The following is a 19,237-nucleotide window of genomic DNA, read 5'->3' as shown; positions in this document are numbered from 1 at the left end:
CAAAATGTGGTCCAAACGCAAAATTACATGACTTCAATCAAAAATGGTGTTTCAATAAAAAAAAAAACTTGACTTAAATAATAAAAAAAAATTCAATCAAAGAAAAATAGTTTTCAAATATATTTTTTTGAGTTTTAAATTTATTTTTGCATTCAAACACTTTTTTTTTTATTGAAGAGACGTTCTCTTCGATTGAAAATATATATTTTGATTGAAGCAACTTTTTATTTGATTGAAGCAACTTTTTTTTGGATTGAATGATAAAGACACAAATCTACCTCCATATTAGCACTCGTCTTTTTTTTCGTACTTTTGGAATAATTAGGTCTCATGGCTAGCGAAAAAAGCTATGTGTCTGTCATATTTATTTATTTATTTTAATGGAGTCCAGTGATTTAAAGTTGTTTTGTTTCCAAACGCTTCAAAGTATTAACCTGAAGTTTCAGGGACTGAACGTTTTTACTTCCGGTTTATTTGACGCAAGATCCATGAACCCTCGCCAGACTCTTGCAGTTCTTTCCTGTACCCTTCTTCAAACCAAACGCGTTTCTTCACAGTATTCTCATCGGCTGAGTACCCAGGTAAGAATTTAGTGGACTAAAACGTCCCATCTTTAAGCTTAGTGGAAGTCGTTTGGCTTGATGTTGAAGCTTCCCAGGCTTACCTAACTTAGTTTTGCTTAGCTTAGTTCGCTAGCCAAGACACGCGAACTCATTCCGATTGCTTTAGCTTAAAATTTGTCTTATAGATGCGACAAAATACAACTGACTGAAGCTCAAAGAATCGAGACATGGATGATGACGAGGAGAGGTTATCCAGGCCACGACGAGCAACTGAAAAAAGAAAGAAAATGAGGGTAAGATTATGACATTATGATGCTTTTTATGCAATGTCAGACTTGTTTTGATCCGCCTGTTATCAGTGATTGCGACTGTAAGGCAAAAATCCCATAGCTGGCTTGTGATACGCAGTGTTTTCACAGATTACTTGAAAAAGTCATTTAATTACCGATTGCGCCTCAAAAAAGTAATCTGGTTACTTTACTGATTACTTCATTATCAAAGTAACCAAGTTACTTTAAAAGTAATCTATTGGTTACTTTTTACCCATTTTTCTTCCTTTGCCACCTCAACATAAGAATGACAACAGAAAAATGTCATCACATGTAATTGACTTTACAATGATTGAATTTAAAGGGGAATATCAGAATTTTTCACATAGGCACCGTTGACTCGCGCTATCTTAGCCACTATGGAGCCCTGACACTAACAAATATCTGACAAACTGCTTTGAATTTGTTGAAATCAACTCCACCGACCAATTCAACCCCGCTAACTCTTAAGATTAAGCCTCGGGTGACCAAATGTCCTCTTTTGCCCGGACATGTCCTCCTATTACGTGCCCTCTGGAGCGTCCGACCGGGTTTCATAAATTCATGAAAATGTCCGGTTTTTATGATTTTTCACGGGACCAATTTGAAGAGAATCCCTGGGGCAGCGCTTGCCTGCGTTGACGTGGCTCCTACTAGTAGGGGTGGGAGAAGGAGTAGATCTTCTTTTTTTTTGGCAGTTCACTCTTTGTTTCATGGGGAATTACCACCATCTACTGACGGTTTGGCGAGAGATCAGACTACAGTAAGGAATTCAATAAGGAGTTCTAAAAGACGTGGGTCCATACACCTTTCTGTAAATTTATCTCCTGTTAATGTCGATCACGTGTCTTTTGTTGTACATAGGGTTATATGTGTGCACATAAATGCAGTATATTATACGAGTCTTGTAATTGTTCTGCGTTAGTTAGTGGTTGAATGGTAATCTAGCTAAATAGCTTTGTTTCTTATGAGTTTTTTTTTTTTTACGATAAATACGTATATAATGGCAACTGTTGACTTCCGTCGGAGATTTGTACTGGTGTAATTTGTAAAATCCCGTTTGTTGTCGCATCTTTGCGCTGCTGATGATAGTAAAGTTTTATAGCAAAGTCTGATTTTGCCTCGGCTCCCGTACTCGCTAATAGGATAGCAATCAGTAAGCTCAGCTGCACTAGGCATGATGAGCAATGTAGTTTTGAACTGCTTCGTTTGGAAACATGCTGGTTGAATAGCTTGTCAGTTTATTTCAGTTATTGTTTGCGTACAATCTAGAACATTGAATAAGAATAAAAATTCAGTGGGAATAACATTTTGTCAACGACAGTTGTCGTGATCGTAATTTTAAAAAAATGTTGAGTTGGCACATAGCCAACTGTGTCTGTGTATTAACTGATCTACATTTCAATGGGTCAGAATTATATTATTTTTAAAAATAATTATTCAGAGTTTTTTTTTTTATTGTTTGATTATTTTTTAGGATGAATAAAGCCTGCTGAATAACAAGTTGAGTAAAAAAAAGTGGGTTATATACGCATCTTTGAGTGATCTTCGAGTAAAATTCAAGTATCTCGAGATCGGGCCGAGTGTCCTCTTTTTTGGAAATCAAAATATGGTCACCCAAATGAAGCCTAATGTCAAAAATTCTGAATTTCGGGTTATGGTTAACAGCTTCTCAGTGCCAATGTAAAACAATGCAAACTGACTGCACAATAATCAACAACACACAAGTTGATTGTACAGTGCAATAAACACAAAGGTGGTGGCGGGTGCGGATGCGCGTGCGCAACCCGGAAGTGCGCCTCTCAACACACACACACGGTCAATTTGGCCACAAAACGTGCCAGCAACTAAGCACTTTACACTCAATCAGACTTAAAACACATCCCACAGATGCTAAACGAACACATAACCTCACGGCATAAATGTGCTGCACGCATATAATGTAAACAAAGCTTGCCTACTTGGAGCGATGACTGCCTGTTGTTGCTACGGCAAAGCTACAAAACAGCTGCACATGTAGGGGTCCAAGCTTTTGCTGACGCCCTCCAGAATGAAAGAAAAATACTCTCCTTCATTCATGGATATCCACAGATCAACATTCCCTCACAACGTCTCAACACTCGGCTCAAATGTCCACCCGCCTGGCCCACGCCTTTTTCAGTCCCACATGTGTCCAACACATGTGACGCGAGACCAAAACGGGAAGTAGCTGAGAGGTTGTCATGGAAACACGTACTGGGAACCTTTTATATTAGCAATTTCTATTCAGAATGCTCTTCGTGCATGACTACAATATTCTTCATTCTACATACATTATGAGGCAATGGAAAAAATAGTAAGGCAGAGACACTAAGGAAACTAACTTTAATCCTATTACTGGCGTAGAAAAATGAATGCGTTCGATTACTCGTTACTGAAAGAAAGTAATCAGATTACAGTAACGCATGACAACACTGGTGATACGTGGCTCACTGTAACGATGATCTCACGATAAGGCGACACAACAAATATCGGTCAGGAAATCATTCTAGGTTATTCTGCAAAAAAAGTAATGAACAGGAAAACAAGCTAATTTTATCCTTCTGCTGTGAATAATAAAAGCATGTTCTGATTTCTGGGGGAAATCTCACATACTTCCGATTCTACTATAAGAATAGATTTAAAATGGCACCCATTATAAAAAATCTGATTATCAATGATAATATCATGTAATTAATGATAATAATTTGGCTTCAAATTTGTTAAAATGCGCACTTTGCAGGACAAGATGACAGTCATTTTGGATCAGAATAACACATTTAATGGGCTCTAATTGGCAGACAACAAAAATGACATTGGATTTCTCACCTATTTCATATTCTACACTTAATTAGATTTAAAATGACTCATGCATTGTGTTTTTTTAATATGTATTATTTTAAATATAGTTTGTGTTTTATTTAATATAATCAATTAATTGCATTTGAATGGGTGATTTATGAGGATGTACTGTCACTAGGGTTGTTCCGATCATGTTTTTTTGCTCCCGATCCGATCCTGATCGTTTTAGTTTGAGTATCTACAGATCCCGATATTTCCCGATCCGATTGCTTTTTTTGCTCCCGATTCAATTCCAATCATTCCCGATCATTTTTCCCGATCATATACATTTTGGCAATGCATTAAGAAAAAAATGAATAAAACTCGGACGAATATATACATTCAACATACAGTACATAAGTACTGTATTTGTTTATTATGACAATAAATCCTCAAGATAGCATTTACATTATTAACATTCTTTCTGTGAGAGGGATCCACTGATAGAAAGACTTGTGACTTTGTGTATTGTGAGTAAATATTGCCATCTAGTGTATTTGTTGAGCTTTCAGTAAATGATACTGCAGGCATGCCCCAATGCATTATGGGAGTGGAACCATGATGGGAAGTAAAACCATGACTGTGCGTCGTGCTTTCAATAAATATATCTTCTCTGCTTTGGGAAATAACTTAACGTGTAAGGACAAAGATTTATTGCCACCTTGTTTCCCCACATTGCTTCCCATAATATTCCTAAACATAGGGAGAGGGATTGCAAGGTATTAGCCGATTGAAGAAAGTCTTCAAAGGCTGCTAAAGTTCTCTCTACTCATATTGCGCTACCTTTTATCTCTCTATAAAGGTAAAATGTCGTCTCAGATTGAGCGTGACAATGAGTGAGCGGATCGTGCAGCGTATATTTAGCGTATATCCACCTGCACTAAACTTAAACTGCACTAAACTGAAAAAATAGCCTAAACCATCCAGCGGACTCCGGCACGGCGAAGATGGTCCGCAGTCAATCCGGAGCACATATGTGGCCGGTATACGTTGAACAATAGGATATAATGGGAAAAAATTGGCTCCGGCGCTATTTTTTGTCGGGCCCAGAACGAAAATGTATTTTGTGTAGTTGGTAACAAGTAGAGCTGGGAATCTTTGGGCACCTAACGATTCGATTACGATTACGATTCAGAGGCTCCGATTCGATTATAAAACGATTATTGATGCACCCCCCTCCTTTTTTTTTTTTTTTTTTTTTTAAATGTTTTGTACATTAGTTCCAAAGTTCAAAAATACTCTCAGGCTAAACCACACTACTATATATCAGTATCAAGTTAACATATAGCAGTAAACAAATTTACAAAAATAACATTAAATAAAAAACTCCAGTCCCCATTCTGTATCAGCAGCTTTAAACTACATTCAATTAATTTAATGTTGTGAATCAACCGTTAAATTTGTTAAAATTGCTCCCGTTATTCCATAATTTCCCTTTTGTCTACTTTCGACATGTGAAAGTTTTAAAACTATTTTAAAGATAGATTCAAGTCAATATTTTACCGATTTAGGAGTATTTTAGATAAAAAGTTAATTAGGTTTGCTTGAAAGGTTCGCTACAACAGCCTTGCAGGGAAGTGTACTGCTTTAAGATGGCGGCCGTTTATAACGCCTGCATCTAGCTTTTTGTAGATGTGCTGCTAACACTACCAAATCTATTATGCATCTAGTCCTATATAAATGATATCCACCGTAAACTCTGTAGCAGCTTTTCGGCAGCAGTCAGGTATGTTGTTGTGTTTTCTTATCTCGTTGCATGAGTTGAGCTAGAGCCGTGAGTTGAGCATTGGCATTACCCGAGGGGCCGGGTAATGGGAAGCAAGATGTTTAGCTACTCCCGCTCCGTTCCATCCCGAAGACCGCGTGGCGCGCTGAGTGTTGTGTACTTCCGCTTTACTTGGCATATTTCAATAATCGGAATTTGGATGTTTGTGAATCGTTCTCGAATCTTCCACGGCCGAATCGCGAATAATCTAAGAATCGGAAATTTTGCACACCTCTAGTAACAAGGAAGCCGAACTTTTTAACAGCATGTCAGCCGCACGCACGTGCACGCGAGGCGATAAATCGCAGCGGAAAAATTACCGCCTTCATTTTTATTTACCGTGCGTTAAATGGAATTATTGCATATTGCAACAGGCTTAAGTTGAATTGTTAAAAAAAAAAAGTCTGACACTAATATCGCATATCGGCAATAATTTATGAGACAATATATCGCTTACTAAAATTTGTGATTGCAACAGCCCTACGTTCTACTTCATGTGTGAGTCTCGTGTGCAGAAGTACTACCTGCTCTACACTTCCTACGCCAAAATAAAACATGCATCAAAAAAACAAAAGTCAACATTATAATAATAATAAAAACAAATTCGTCGTACAGTCGAAATAACGTAAGTCGGGCACGTTTGGTAGTCCCAGGAACTACCTGTATTTTTCTCCATATCGCCAACATCAACAAATCAAATCATTTTCTTTTTCCACCCAGTGTCGCACAGATGTCACTGTAGAAGATCTTCACCATGAGAAGCACAATCCCCTCCACGTCAAACAGGAAGAGGAGTCCAAGATGCCGTTCATCAAACAGGAGGCAGAGCCAGAGACCCCCAACATGAAAGAAGAAGACCAGGAAGTTGAAATCCACATGTTTCCAATGGGTGTCAGTGTGAAGAGCGAAGAAGACAAAGGACCGAGGCAAGAGAGCGGAGCAGCGAACCTTTTGACCGACAGTCCATTTCAGCACGTGACAGCAAAAGTAGAGGGACGATCGCAACCGGACAGCCTCTCAGCTCCGCTTTTGGACAGCGACGACATAACGTCACATTCTTCTGACTTTAATACTGATGAGGAGGGTGATGACTTTGACCAAAATGCTTCAAAATCTTTAAAGAAGTCATCATTGAAAAGAGACACCAAGGAATGCATGGTTGGGAAACCTTTTCCCTGCTCATTCTGTGATAAATCATTTTCTTGGAAACGTAATTTAATGGCACACATGCGTAAACACACCGGAGAGAAGCCTTTTGCCTGCACGTTTTGTGGTAAAAGATACATCGATAAGAGAGGTTTAAACATTCACACAAGCAATCACACTGGAGAGAAGCCTTTCGCCTGCACACTTTGCGGGAAAGGATTTTCTCGGAAGGATATTTTAGAAATACATAAGCGCATACACACTGGAGAAAAACCTTTTGCATGCTCACTTTGTGGTAAAAGATTTGCTCAGAATGGAACTTTAATAAGGCACGCAAGAGTTCACACTAGGTAAAAACCTTTGAATTGCAGCGTGTGACAAAATATTCTGATTCCTGCCACGCATTTACAGTGGAAAAAGCATTTAAAATTTTCAGTTTCCCTTGAGTCTCTTTGGTTGTTGAAATGATTTTTCAGGTGCTGTTCTTTTTCTATCCAATATATATGGCGGAAAATACTCAGGTGACTTGAAGTTCCGCTCTGAGACCCCCAATTTAACCAAATTTCAAAATTGTCCGATATGCATGTGTGATACATCATTGGAAAGCTTAAAACCTCCATTTTCTGGGGGAAGAAACATTTTGAACAGGAGGACATATAAGAAAAAAATTTTAAACAGCAAAACCCTTACTGGAGGTGAGAGCACGCCAGAGCAGAATTACAGATGCCATGACTTTAACAAGATATTATCGTGTACTTACCTTGTTTCGATCCAAAAACTCCATGTAGTATGTACGTATCACTGAGTGTCAAGGCACAGCTGTGAATTGCCACAGCCGTATTTTGGGGGGATTTTATGGGTGAAATATAGTAATATAACAAGGGTCGCGATGCAGAAATTGCAGACATCAAGGGGTGGTCGAGATTTTCATATATTTACCCCTTTAAAGTTTTTTTTTTTTTTTTTCAATTTAACTTTGTTTGGATCGATTATCTAACATATCGGAGAAAATGCGACAGTATTGAAAAAAATACAATTAAGCGATAGTTATGTGTTAATATCCGTGACTTTTTTCACCTTTTTTTTTCATTGTGACGTTATTTGTTTTAAAGTTAAAATATGCAAGTGAATAATTTTTTAAAGTTTTTTTTTTTTTTTTTTTAACGAAATTTTAGACATTAATTAATGATTCTAAGCTAAAAAAAAAAGAGACATTTTGAAAAATATAATTACCTTCGTTTTATGGCTGGGTTGAAACAAAAGCGGTTGCGTGACGTCTGTAAAAGGGGGTTTTCAGGGTAAAACGGACAAATTAAAAATAGTTCGGGGGCTTAATGCGCCATGAATTTGCGATGGCAGCATATAGACATATTGTTCTATCAAACACACAAGTTGTTGTTGTCTGTGTTTTCAGCCATATATATAGAGAGTAATTATCACATATGTAAAAATTATCATACATATGTGATATTTGAATATGTATGTGTATGATGTTGATTGACCCGAAACCTGAAGTTTCAGGGACTGAACGTTTGTACTTCCGGTTCACTTGACGCAACGTCCGTGTACCCTCGCCAGACTTGCAGTTCTTTCCTGAAGCCTTCTTCTAATCAAGCGCGTTTCTTCAAAGTTTTCTCATCGGGTGAATACCCAACTAAGAATTTAGTGGACTAAAACGTCCTATCTTTAAGCTTATTGGAATTTGTTTGGCTTGATGTTGAAGCTTCCCAGGCTTACTTCACTTAGTTTTGTTAGCTTAGCTCGCTAGCCAAGACACGCTAACTCATTCCGATTGCTTAAGCTTAAAATTTGTCTTAAAGATGCGACAAAATACAACTGACCGAAGCCCAAAGAATCGAGACGTGGATGATGACGAGGAGTGCTAATCCAGGCCACGACGAGCAACTGAAAAACGAAAGAAAATGAGGGTAAGATTATGACATTATGATGCTTTTTATGAAATATCAGAATTGTTTTGATCCGCCTGTTATCAGTGATTGCGACTGTAAGACAAAAATCCCATTGCTGGTTTGTGATGCGCAGTGTTGTCACGGATTACTTGAAAAAGTAATTTAATTAATGATTGCGCCTCAAAAAAGTAATCTAGTTACTTTACTGATTACTTCATTATCAAAGTAACCAGCTTTCTTTAAAAGTAATCTATCAGTTACTTTTTACCCATTTTTCTCCCTGTCCCACCTCAACATAAGAATGACAACAGAAAAATGTCATCACATGTAATTGACTTTACAATGATTGAATTTAAAGGGGAACATCAGAATTTTTCACATAAGCACGGTGACTCACGCTATCTTCGCCACTATGGAGCCCTGAAACCAACAAATTTCTGACAAACTGCTTGGAATTTATTGAAATCAACTCCACCAACCAATCAAACCCCGCTAACTCTTAAGATGAAGCCAAGGGTGACCAAACGTCCTCTTTTGCTCGGACTTCCCCTCCTATTTCGTGCCCTCCGGAGCGTCCGGCCGGGTTTCATAAATTCATGAAAATGTCTGGTTTGTATGATTTTTCATGGGACCAATTTGAAGAGAATCCCCCCGGCCGCTAGGGAGCAGTGCTTGCCTGCGTTGACGTGGCTCCTACTAGTAAGGGAGGGAGAAGGAGTAGATCTTCTTCTTCTTTTTTGTTGGTAGTTCACCCTTTGTTTCATGGGGAATTACCACCATCTACTGACGGTTTGGTGAAAGATCAGACTACAGTAAGGAATTCAATAAGGAGTTCTAAAAGACGTGGGTCCATACACCTTTCTGTAAGTTTATCTCCTGTTCATGTTGATCACATGTCTTTTGTTGTACATAGGGTTATATGTGTACACAGAGATGCAGTATATTATATGAGTCTTGTAATTGTTCTGCGTTAGTTAGTGGTTGAATGCTAATATAGCTAAATAGCTGTGTTTCTTATGAGTTTTCTTTTTACGATAAATACATCGTCGTTGCTCCGGCAAAGCTACGAAGCGACTGCGCATGTAGGGGGTCCAACCTTTTGCTGACACCCTCCAGAATGAAAGAAAAATACTCACCTTCATTCATGGATATCCACAGATCAACATTCCCTCGCAATGTCTCAACACTCGGCTCGAATGTCCACCCGCCTGGCCCACGCCTTTTTTAGTGATGGGATTTTCGGCTCTTTTCGGTGATCCGGTTCATTTGGATCGGCTCAGTGAAAAGAGCTTACTGGCTCTTTTTTGCTCTCAAATGGCTCTTTTAACTTTAGCTTTTTTTCTAAATATTTCTGACAAATTTAGCATATATTTTGATAAATTACTTGGTGAACTAAATATTGCACTCTACTGACTGCAAATAGCAACAATTATCAAGCAAAGAAAGGGGTTTTTACTTATTTTATTGAACATTAACATGGCTCCAAACAATAAACAAGCAACAAAATTAAACTTCAACCAACAACAATCAAACATGCTGCATCATAACAAAAATAGTGAGTAGGAACTGCAACAGCGGCAGTGAAAAAAAAAAAAACATAAGCTACTCCTTGCTTTATTTTACCAACATAAGCTACTCCTTGCTTTATTTTAAATTTGCATTCAAGAAACCTAAATACTTCAACTTGAACGGACTGATTGGCTCCTTCTCTCAGTAATTATTTGTCCAGTCTTTTAGCTAAATCCAGATTTTTTTTCCTCATGGAACATGCAGACGGATGTGTTGACTTGCATCCATCATTAAAAAAAAAAAAAGAAATTTTAATTTCTAAATTAGAGTCTCAAAATAATGAAATTCTAAGTGATACACAAATGTGATGCATTAGGCTATAAGGGATTAAGTTTGCAGACACGGCATTCTGCCCTATTATCATCTGACCAATTAAAATGTCTCCAAATGTTACTGCGTTTTCGGCGCATTTTGAAGGCCTACAAACCGCGTTTGTCTGTCGTCCTCCTCCTCCTGTGTGTCTGTGGCTGTGCACTTGCAGCTACGCGACGGACGGTGCTCAGCGTGGCGTGCACTCCGTGGCGTGGCGTGCTGTACTACCAAGCCCCTGGCCCCTCCCCTTTCTCTTCCTTTCTCCCTCTCTGCGCACGGCACTCCCTCACCTGAGCAACTGCCACACCCCGCTTCAGACACGTGAAAAAGCGAGGGCGAGAGAGAGAGAGGGAGGGAGGGAGGGTGAGAGGGAGGGAAAATAAAGAGCCGGCTCTTGAGGTAGGGTGCCGGTGTTGTGCCGGCTCTCGTCCTTTACTTCAAAGAGTCGGCTCTTTGTACCGGCTCGTTTACGACCGACACATCACTAGCTTTTTTCAGTCCCACAACACATGTGACGCGAGACCAAAACGGGAAGTAGCTGAGAGGTTGTCATGGAAACACGTACTGGGAACCTTTTATTTTAGCATTTTGTATTCAAAATGCTCTTCGTGCATGACTACAATATTCTTCATTCTACATACATTATGAGGCAATGAAAAAATAGAAACGCAGAGACACTAAGGAAACTAACTTTAATCACATTACTGGTGTAGAAAAATGAACGCGTTCGATTACTCGTAACTGAAATAAAGTAATCAGATTACAGTAACGCGTTACTAACTAACACGTTACTGACAACACTGGTGATATGTGGCTCACTATAATGATGATTTCACGATAATGCGACACAACAAATATCGGTCAGGAAATCATTCTAGGATATTCTGCAAAACAAGTAATGAACAGGAAAACAAGCTAATTTTATCCTTCTGTTGTGAATGTAAATGAGTTTATCACAAGTTGCCGTCCAATCCGTTTGAACTGGAAGGTGTGGTAGGGGATGAACAGTCATTCATTCCACTCCCACTTCAAACAGAAATAAGCCTGTGACAACATGCAATAAGTCAAAGCGTGATTTAAATACGATGTGTTGGTCGTTCCATATTTCGAAATTTTTATTTATTTATTTTTTTAGTTACGCTGCAGCAAGCGTGTCATGTTGGCTGGAAGCAGCAATGAATGAATGAAATGTTTTTTGTCATCATCATCGGTATCATTGACAGTTGCAAAATGTGATATGATTTGCCCGAAGAAAGAAAGAACCGAAGAAAGACAAGGGCAGACGGGAGAAGCATATGCTTATAAAGGACCCGTCCCCCTGCAGCCATGGATGCAGAATCAAACATGGTAGTGTTGCATACATCACATTACATGAGCCCCCCCAACATGAATTTTCTTCCCAAAAGTTATTGATTTGCCATAGCACTTAAGCAATATTGTCGATTAGTGTGAGTTCATTGATTAGGATGATTGTCAGATTTGTGTAGGGAGGAATATCCAGATGTGAAGGTGTTGGCCGGACATGGGCGTTGGTTTGGCATAGGTCGCATTGTTCCGAAAATTCTGTCCAGTGCACTCAGCATCCAGTCAAGCAGCTCTATTGTATACAGCTGTTACAGTTCAGGCAGCATGCACATCAACGAGCAGTGAGTGATCTGTGTTTGCCACAGGGCATATTTTCAGGGCGTGCAATGTAATGACTTTGTCTCCATCCCCGACATTCCGTATATGTACATCATATATGTGATCAAGTTCATGCAAAATTGAGGTTAAAAAGTAACACTTTTAACATGAAAACTCGCTGGACTACAGCATTTGAAAACGATGCGGACAAAAAAAATGTATTAACGACCATGCATGATGAAACGCGAGGTGCACTTCTTAAAATTTTTTTTTTTTTTTATACTGAGTGTAAAGCTTACGGTTAGTGGTTTAGCTAACGTACTTCCGGTGAACACTTAAAAGTAAAAGCATGCCATGTTCTGATTTCTCGGGGCAATCTCACATACTTCAGATTCTACAATAAGAATAGATTTAAAATGGCACCCATTATAAAAAATCTGATTATCAATGATAATATGATGTAATTAATGATAATAATTTGGCTTCAAATTTGTTAAAATGCGCACTTTGCACGACAAGATGACAGTCATTTTGGATCAGAATAACATTTAATGGGGTCTAATTGGCAGACAACAAAAATGACATTGGATTTCTCACCTATTTCATATTCTGCACTTAATTAGATTTAAAATGACTGATGCATTGTTTTTTTTAATATGTATTATTTTAAATATAGTTTGTGTTTTATTTAATTGAATCAATTAATTGCATTTGAATGGGTGATTTATGAGGATGTATTGTCACTAGGGTTGTTCCGATCATGTTTTTTTGCTCCCGATTCAATTCCAATCATTCCCGAAAATTTTTCCCGATCATATACATTTTGGCAATGCATTAAGAAAAAAATGAATAAAACTCGGACGAATATATACATTCAACATACAGTACATAAATACTGTATTTGTTTATTATGATAATAAATCCTCAAGATGGCATTTACATTATTAACATTCTTTCTGTGAGAGGGATCCACGGATAGAAAGACTTGTGACTTTGTGTATTGTGAGTAAATATTGCCATCTAGTGTATTTGTTGAGCTTTCAGTAAATGATACTGCAGGTATGCCCCAATGCATGATGGGCGTGGAACCATGATGGGAAGTAAAACCATGACTGTGCGTTGTGCTATCAATTGATATATCTTCTCTGCTTTGCGAAATAACTTGAGGTGTAAGGACAAAGATTTATTGCCACCTTGCTTCCCCACAATGCTTCCCATAATATTTCTAAACATAGGGAGAGGGATTGCAAGGTAATAGCCAAATGAAGAAAGGCTTCAAAGGCTGCTAAAGTTCTCTCTACTCATATTGCGCTGCCTTTTATCTCTATAAAGGTAAAACGACGTCATCTCAGTTTGAGTGAGAGGATCGTGCAGCGTATATTATGATGGCGTTAAATATTCTAACGGGACCCATTTTTCAATAAATTAATTGCCGCCGTTATTGGGACATTTTTGATAACCCTACATTAAGCCTAAACTAAAGACTCTGGATGAGTGTAATATATTATGTCTGTAACTTTAAATACAACAAGAAAACGATTTAATTAAAAATATATGTATTAAAAAAAAGCATGGCCGATATTTTTTTGCCGATGCCGATCGATCGGGACATCTCTAATTGTCACTGCATTGATAGTTTTAGTGAGACAAATTTTAGTGTGCGATAGTTTATTTCATAAATTATTGCGATATGCGATATTATTGCACCCCCCAATTAAAAAAGAAATTACAATAACATTGTGAGAACACAGTAAATTAATAGATCACGTCCACCCATTTAAACGCAATAAATGTTTACGCTTAAATTCAAAAATACTTTTTGAGAAATCTCAACTAAAACAATAGACCGTACCTCTTTTTAGTAAAAGACAACAATATTGATACTGCACAGAAACACAGAATACATAAAATGGTTTTTTTTAAAGAAAAAAATAATATTCCACTTGATAATTTAAGCATCTAGGCAAATGAAAACTTTTTCTCCATGCCATGTGTAATACAGTCGTACCTCTACATACGAAGTTAATTCGTTCCAGGAGCTTGTTTGTAAGTCGAAATGGTCGTATGTCGAGCAGCATTTTCCCATAAGAATACATTATAATTCCATTAATTCGTTCCACAGCCCAAAAACCCACACTACATCCTTAATAAATACTGCTGTTACTATTGCAAATAGCAATTACAAAGAGCAAAACAAGTAAATTATGAATAAAAATCAGAATAACAATAAAATAATAATAGCAATAATAATAATAATAATACAGTACAGTACCTGTAATAATGTAACGAATCGGGTTTAATGTGGCGGACTTTTTTACTATACAAGAACACACCGCGGGGCTGACAGTGAGCAGGAGAGCACTATTTTACTTTCTGTTTCGATCCTGGCGTCAACAGCAGTGGACACTCGGCGAGTTGATGGAATAAATGATTAGAAACCTGACCAAGCTGATGATTTCTTTGGCAATGTTACCACAATAAGAACTGTCACCTTAACTTATAAAAAATGGCGAACGGAGGAGGACCGCCGGCCGAGATCGACATTCTATGCCCCTATTGTCGACCCAGTTCATGGATACACACACCATGCTTATATTTTGCTATCATTTACATCTTCATTTCAATGGTAAGCGTCATCTTTTCTTTTTTTTCCTCCACCTGCACTAAACTTAAACTGCACTAAACTAAAAAATAGTCTAAACCATCCAGCGCACTCCGGCACGGCGAAGATGGTCCGCAATCAATCCGGAGCACCGACACGGCCGGTATACGTTGAACAATAGGATACAGTTGTGGTCAAAAGTTTGCATACACTTGTGAAGAACATAATGTCATGGCTCTCTTGAGTTTCCAGTTATTTCTACAACTCTGATTTTTCTCTGATAGAGTGATTGGAACAGATACTTCTTTGTCACAAAAAACATTCATAAAGTTTGGTTCTTGTATGACTTTATTATGGGTGAACAGAAAAAAGTGATCAAATCTGCTGGGTCAAAAATATACATACAGCAGCGCTAATATTTGGTAACATGTCCCTTGGCCATTTTCACTTCAATTAGACGCTTCTGGCAAGCTTCTGGTTGAATCTTTGACCACTCCTCTTGCCAGAATTGGTGCAGTTCAGTTAAATTTGATGGCTTTCTGACATGGACGTGTTTCTTCAGCATTGTCCACAAGTTCTCAATGGGACTTTGGGAAGGCCATTCGAAAACCTTAATTCTAGCCTGATTTAGCCATTCCATTACCACTTTTGATGTGTGTTTGGGGTCATTGTCCTGTTGGAACACCCAACCGCGCCCAAGACCCAATCTTCGGGCTGATGACGTTAGGTTATCTTGAAAAATTTGAAGGTAATCCTCCTTCTTCATTATTCCATTTACTCTCTGTAAAGCACCAGTTCCATTGGCAGCAAAACAGCCCCACAGCATAATACTACCACCACCGTGCTTGACAGTAGGCATGGTGTACTTGGGGTTAAAGGCCTCACCTTTTCTCCTCCAAACATATTGCTGGGCATTGTGGCCAAACAGCTCGATTTTTGTTTCGTCTGACCACAGAACTTTCCTCCAGAAGGTCTTATCTTTGTCCATGAGATCAGCAGCAAACTTCAGTCGAGCCTTAAGGTGCCGCTTTTGGAGCAAGGGCTTCCTTCTTGCACGGCAGCCTCTCAGTCCGTGGAGATGCAAAACACGCTTGACTGTGGACACTGACACCTGTGTTCCAGCAGCTTCTAATTCTTGGCAGATCTGCTTTTTGGTGATTCTCGGTTGAATCTTCACCCTCCTGACCAATTTTCTCTCAGCAGCAGGTGATAGCTTGCGTTTTCTTCCTGATCGTGGCAGTAACAAACCAGTGCCATGCACTTTATACTTACAAACAATTGTTTGCACTGTTGCTCTTGGGACCTGCAGCTGCTTTGAAATGGCTCCAAGTGACTTTCCTGACTTGTTCAAGTCAATAATCACTCACAAGAAATTGCTAATTCGTGTTGCTGTATGTATATTTTTGACCCAGCAGATTTGATCACTTTTTCTGTTAACCCATAATAAAGTCATAAAAGAACCAAACTTCATGAATGTTTTTTGTGACAAAGAAGTATCCGTTCCAATCACTCTATCGGAGAAAAATCAGAGTTGTAGAAATAACTGGAAACTCAAGAGAGCCATGACATTATGTTCTTCACAAGTGTATGTAAACTTTTGACCGCAACTGTATAATGGGAACAAATTGGCTCCGGCGCTATTTTTTGCCGGGCCCAGAACGAAAATGTATTTTGTGTAGTTGGTAACAAGGAAGCCGAACTTTTAACAGCATGTCAGCTGCACGCGCGCCGAGGCGATAAATCGCAGCGGAAAAATTACCGCCTTTATTTTTATTTACCGTGCGATAAATGGAATTATTGCATAATGCGACAGGCTTAAGTTGAATTGTTAAAAGAAAAAAGTCTGACAATAATATCGCATATCGGAAATAATTTGAGACAATATATCGCCTACTAAAATTTTTGATTGCAACAGGCCTACGTTCTACTTCATGTGTGAGTCTCGCGTGCGGAAGTACTACCTGCTCCACACTTCCTACGTCAAAATAAAAACATGCATCACAAAACAAAAGTCAACATTCAAATAATAATAAAAATAAATTCATCGTACAGTCGAAATAACGTAAGTCGGGTACGTCGGGTAGTCCCAGGAACTACCTGTATTTTTCTCCATATCGCCAACATCAACAAATCACATGATTTTCTTTTTCCACCCAGTGTCCCACAGATGTCACTGTAGAAGATCTTCAACATGAGAAGCACGATCCCCTCCATGTCAAACAGGAAGAGGAGTCCGAGATGCCGTTCATCAAACAGGAGGCAGAGCCAGAGACCCCCGACATGAAAGAAGAAGACCAGGAAGTTGAAATCAACATGTTTCCAATGTGTGTCAGTGTGAAGAGCGAAGAAGACAAAAGACCGAGGCAAGAGAGCGGAGCAGCGAACCTTTTGACCGACAGTCCATTTCAGCACGTGACAGCAAAAGTAGAGGGACGATCGCAACCGGACAGCCTCTCAGCACCGCTTTCGGACAGCGACGACATAACGTCACATTCTTCTGACTTTAATACTGATGAGGAGGGTGATGACTTTGACCAAAATGCTTCAAAATCTTTAAAGAAGTCATCATTGAAAAGAGACACCAAGGAATGCATGGTTGGGAAACCTTTTCCCTGCTCATTCTGTGATAAATCATTTTCTTGGAAACGTAATTTAATGGCACACATGCGTAAACACACCGGGGAGAAGCCTTTTGCCTGCACGCTTTGTGATAAAAGATACATCGATAAGAGAGGTTTAAACATTCACACAAGCAATCACACTGGAGAGAAGCCTTTCGCCTGCACAATTTGTGATAAAAGATTTAATCAGAAAAGTGATTTAAAAACGCATAAGCGTACACACACTGGAGAAAAGCCTTTCGCCTGCACACTTTGTGGTAAAGGGTTTTCTCGGAAGGATAGTTTAGAAAAACATAAGCGCATACACACTGGGGAAAAACCTTTTGCATGCTCACTTTGTGGTAAAAGATTTGCTCAGAAAGGAAGTTTAGTAAGGCACGCAAGAGTTCACACTGGGTAAAAACCTTTGAATTGCAGGGTGTGACAAAATATTCTGATTCCTGCCACGCATTTACAGTGGAAAAAGCATTTTATTTATTCGGTTTCCCTTGAGCCTCTTTTGTTGTTGAAATGATTTTTCAGGTGCTGTTCTTTTTCTATCCAATATATATGGCGGAAAACACTCAGGTGACTTGGAAGTTCCGCTCTGAGACCCCCAATTTGACCAAATTTCAAAATTGTCCGATATGCATGTGTGATACATTATTGGAAAGCTTAAAATCTCAATTTTCTGGGGGAAGATAAATTTTGAACAGGAGGACATATAAGAAAAAAAAATTTAAACAGCAAAACCCTATCTGGAGGTGAGAGCACGCCAGAGCAGAATTACAGATGCCATGACTTTAACGAGATATTATCGTGTACTTGTTTCGATCCAAAAACTCCATGTAGCATGTACGTATCACTGAGTGTCAAGGCACAGCTGTGAATTGCCACAGCTGTTTTTTGGGGGGATTTTATGGGTGAAATATAGTAATATAACAAGGGTCGCGATGCAGAAATCGCAGACATCAAGGGGTGGTCGAGATTTTCATATATTTACCCCTTAAAGGTTTATTTTTTCAATTTTCCTTCGTTTGGATCGGTTATCTAATATCGGAGAAAATGCGACAGTAACGAAAAAAAATACAATTAAGCGATAGTTATGTGTTAATATCTGTTACTTTTTTTCACCTTTTTTTTTCATTGTGACATTATTTGTTTTAAAGTTGAAATATGCAAGTGAATAATTTTTTTGTCTTTTTTTTTTTTTTAAACGAAATTTTAGACATCAATTAATGATTCGAAGCTAAAAAAGACACACATTTTGAAAAATATAATTCCCTTTGTTTTATGGCTGGGTTGAAACAAAAGCGGTTGCGTGACGTCTGTAAAAGGGGGTTTTCAGGGTAAAACGGACTAATTAAAAATAGTTTGGGGTCTTAATGCGCCATGAATCTGCTATGGCAGCATATACTGTAGACATATAGTTCTGTCAAACACACAAGTTGTTGTCTGTGTTTTCCGCCATATATATAGAGTAATTATCACATATGTAATAATTATTATACATAACACATGTAATATTTGAATATGTATGTGTATGATGTTGAAAGACATGATTCCAAGAACATCATGTTCGGGTCTTTCAAGATGTGTGATTTTTTTTTAAACTTCCTCAATGGTAAATACCGTAGTTTTTTATTCACGTTGTATTAATTTATCAATTATTTATTTCATAGAATTAAAAGAAGTACACATATGTATCAAATTTTTAAATATTTTATCAGTCAAATGAAACAACTTGCTTTGAGTGCAGGCATCTTGCAACAGCGACCTCTCTTTGCCGTCCCTTCGCCTCGAAGTTGTTCTTCCCTGCACTCTTCTATTTTCGTACTTTTGGAATAATTATATCTCATGGCTAGCGAAAAAAAAACTATACCAATTGAGAAGACTGAGAAGCTTCAGTGCTTTAAAATGAAACGAGTTCATTGTTATGTTCCTTGATGGATGAAGACGCGGTAGTGGTACAGTCAAGAC

General features: G+C 38.4%; 2 protein-coding genes across 3 annotated transcripts; both read left to right on the top strand.

Annotated features, from left to right (window-relative positions):
* Positions 1–439: 439 nt before the first annotated feature.
* On the top strand, positions 440–7,777 carry LOC130915876 (gastrula zinc finger protein XlCGF8.2DB-like). The gene is made up of 3 exons (XM_057836050.1): positions 440–581; positions 749–856; positions 6,216–7,777. The coding sequence occupies exons 2-3, from the start codon at positions 791–793 to the stop codon at positions 6,993–6,995; spliced, it is 846 nt and encodes a 281-aa protein (XP_057692033.1). The 5' UTR covers positions 440–581; positions 749–790; the 3' UTR covers positions 6,996–7,777.
* An 89-nt stretch (positions 7,778–7,866) lies between these two features.
* On the top strand, positions 7,867–18,942 carry LOC130915866 (zinc finger protein 771-like). Of its 2 annotated transcripts, XM_057836039.1 has the most exons (3): positions 7,867–8,283; positions 8,462–8,569; positions 16,815–18,941. In XM_057836039.1, the coding sequence occupies exons 2-3, from the start codon at positions 8,564–8,566 to the stop codon at positions 17,676–17,678; spliced, it is 870 nt and encodes a 289-aa protein (XP_057692022.1). In that variant the 5' UTR covers positions 7,867–8,283; positions 8,462–8,563; the 3' UTR covers positions 17,679–18,941. The 2 variants fall into 2 exon arrangements, with proteins under 2 accessions (XP_057692022.1, XP_057692017.1); XM_057836034.1 differs by lacking the exons at positions 7,867–8,283; positions 8,462–8,569 and adding an exon at positions 11,704–11,779 and having other exon boundaries at positions 16,815–18,942.
* Positions 18,943–19,237: the final 295 nt, after the last annotated feature.

Source organism: Corythoichthys intestinalis, chromosome 1 (assembly GCF_030265065.1).
Source record: "Corythoichthys intestinalis isolate RoL2023-P3 chromosome 1, ASM3026506v1, whole genome shotgun sequence".
Lineage (NCBI taxonomy): Eukaryota > Metazoa > Chordata > Actinopteri > Syngnathiformes > Syngnathidae > Corythoichthys > Corythoichthys intestinalis.
This window is presented reverse-complemented; position numbering and strand designations above follow the sequence as displayed.

Coding starts and splice junctions, on each gene's coding strand:
- LOC130915876 (XM_057836050.1), top strand. CDS start 791: ATGGATGATGACGAGGAGAGGTTATCCAGGCCACGACGAGCAACTGAA. Junction 857..6,215: donor AAAAAAGAAAGAAAATGAGG/GTAAGATTATGA, acceptor TTTTCCACCCAG/TGTCGCACAGATGTCACTGT.
- LOC130915866 (XM_057836034.1), top strand. CDS start 11,759: ATGGATGCAGAATCAAACATG. Junction 11,780..16,814: donor TGGATGCAGAATCAAACATG/GTAGTGTTGCAT, acceptor TTTTCCACCCAG/TGTCCCACAGATGTCACTGT.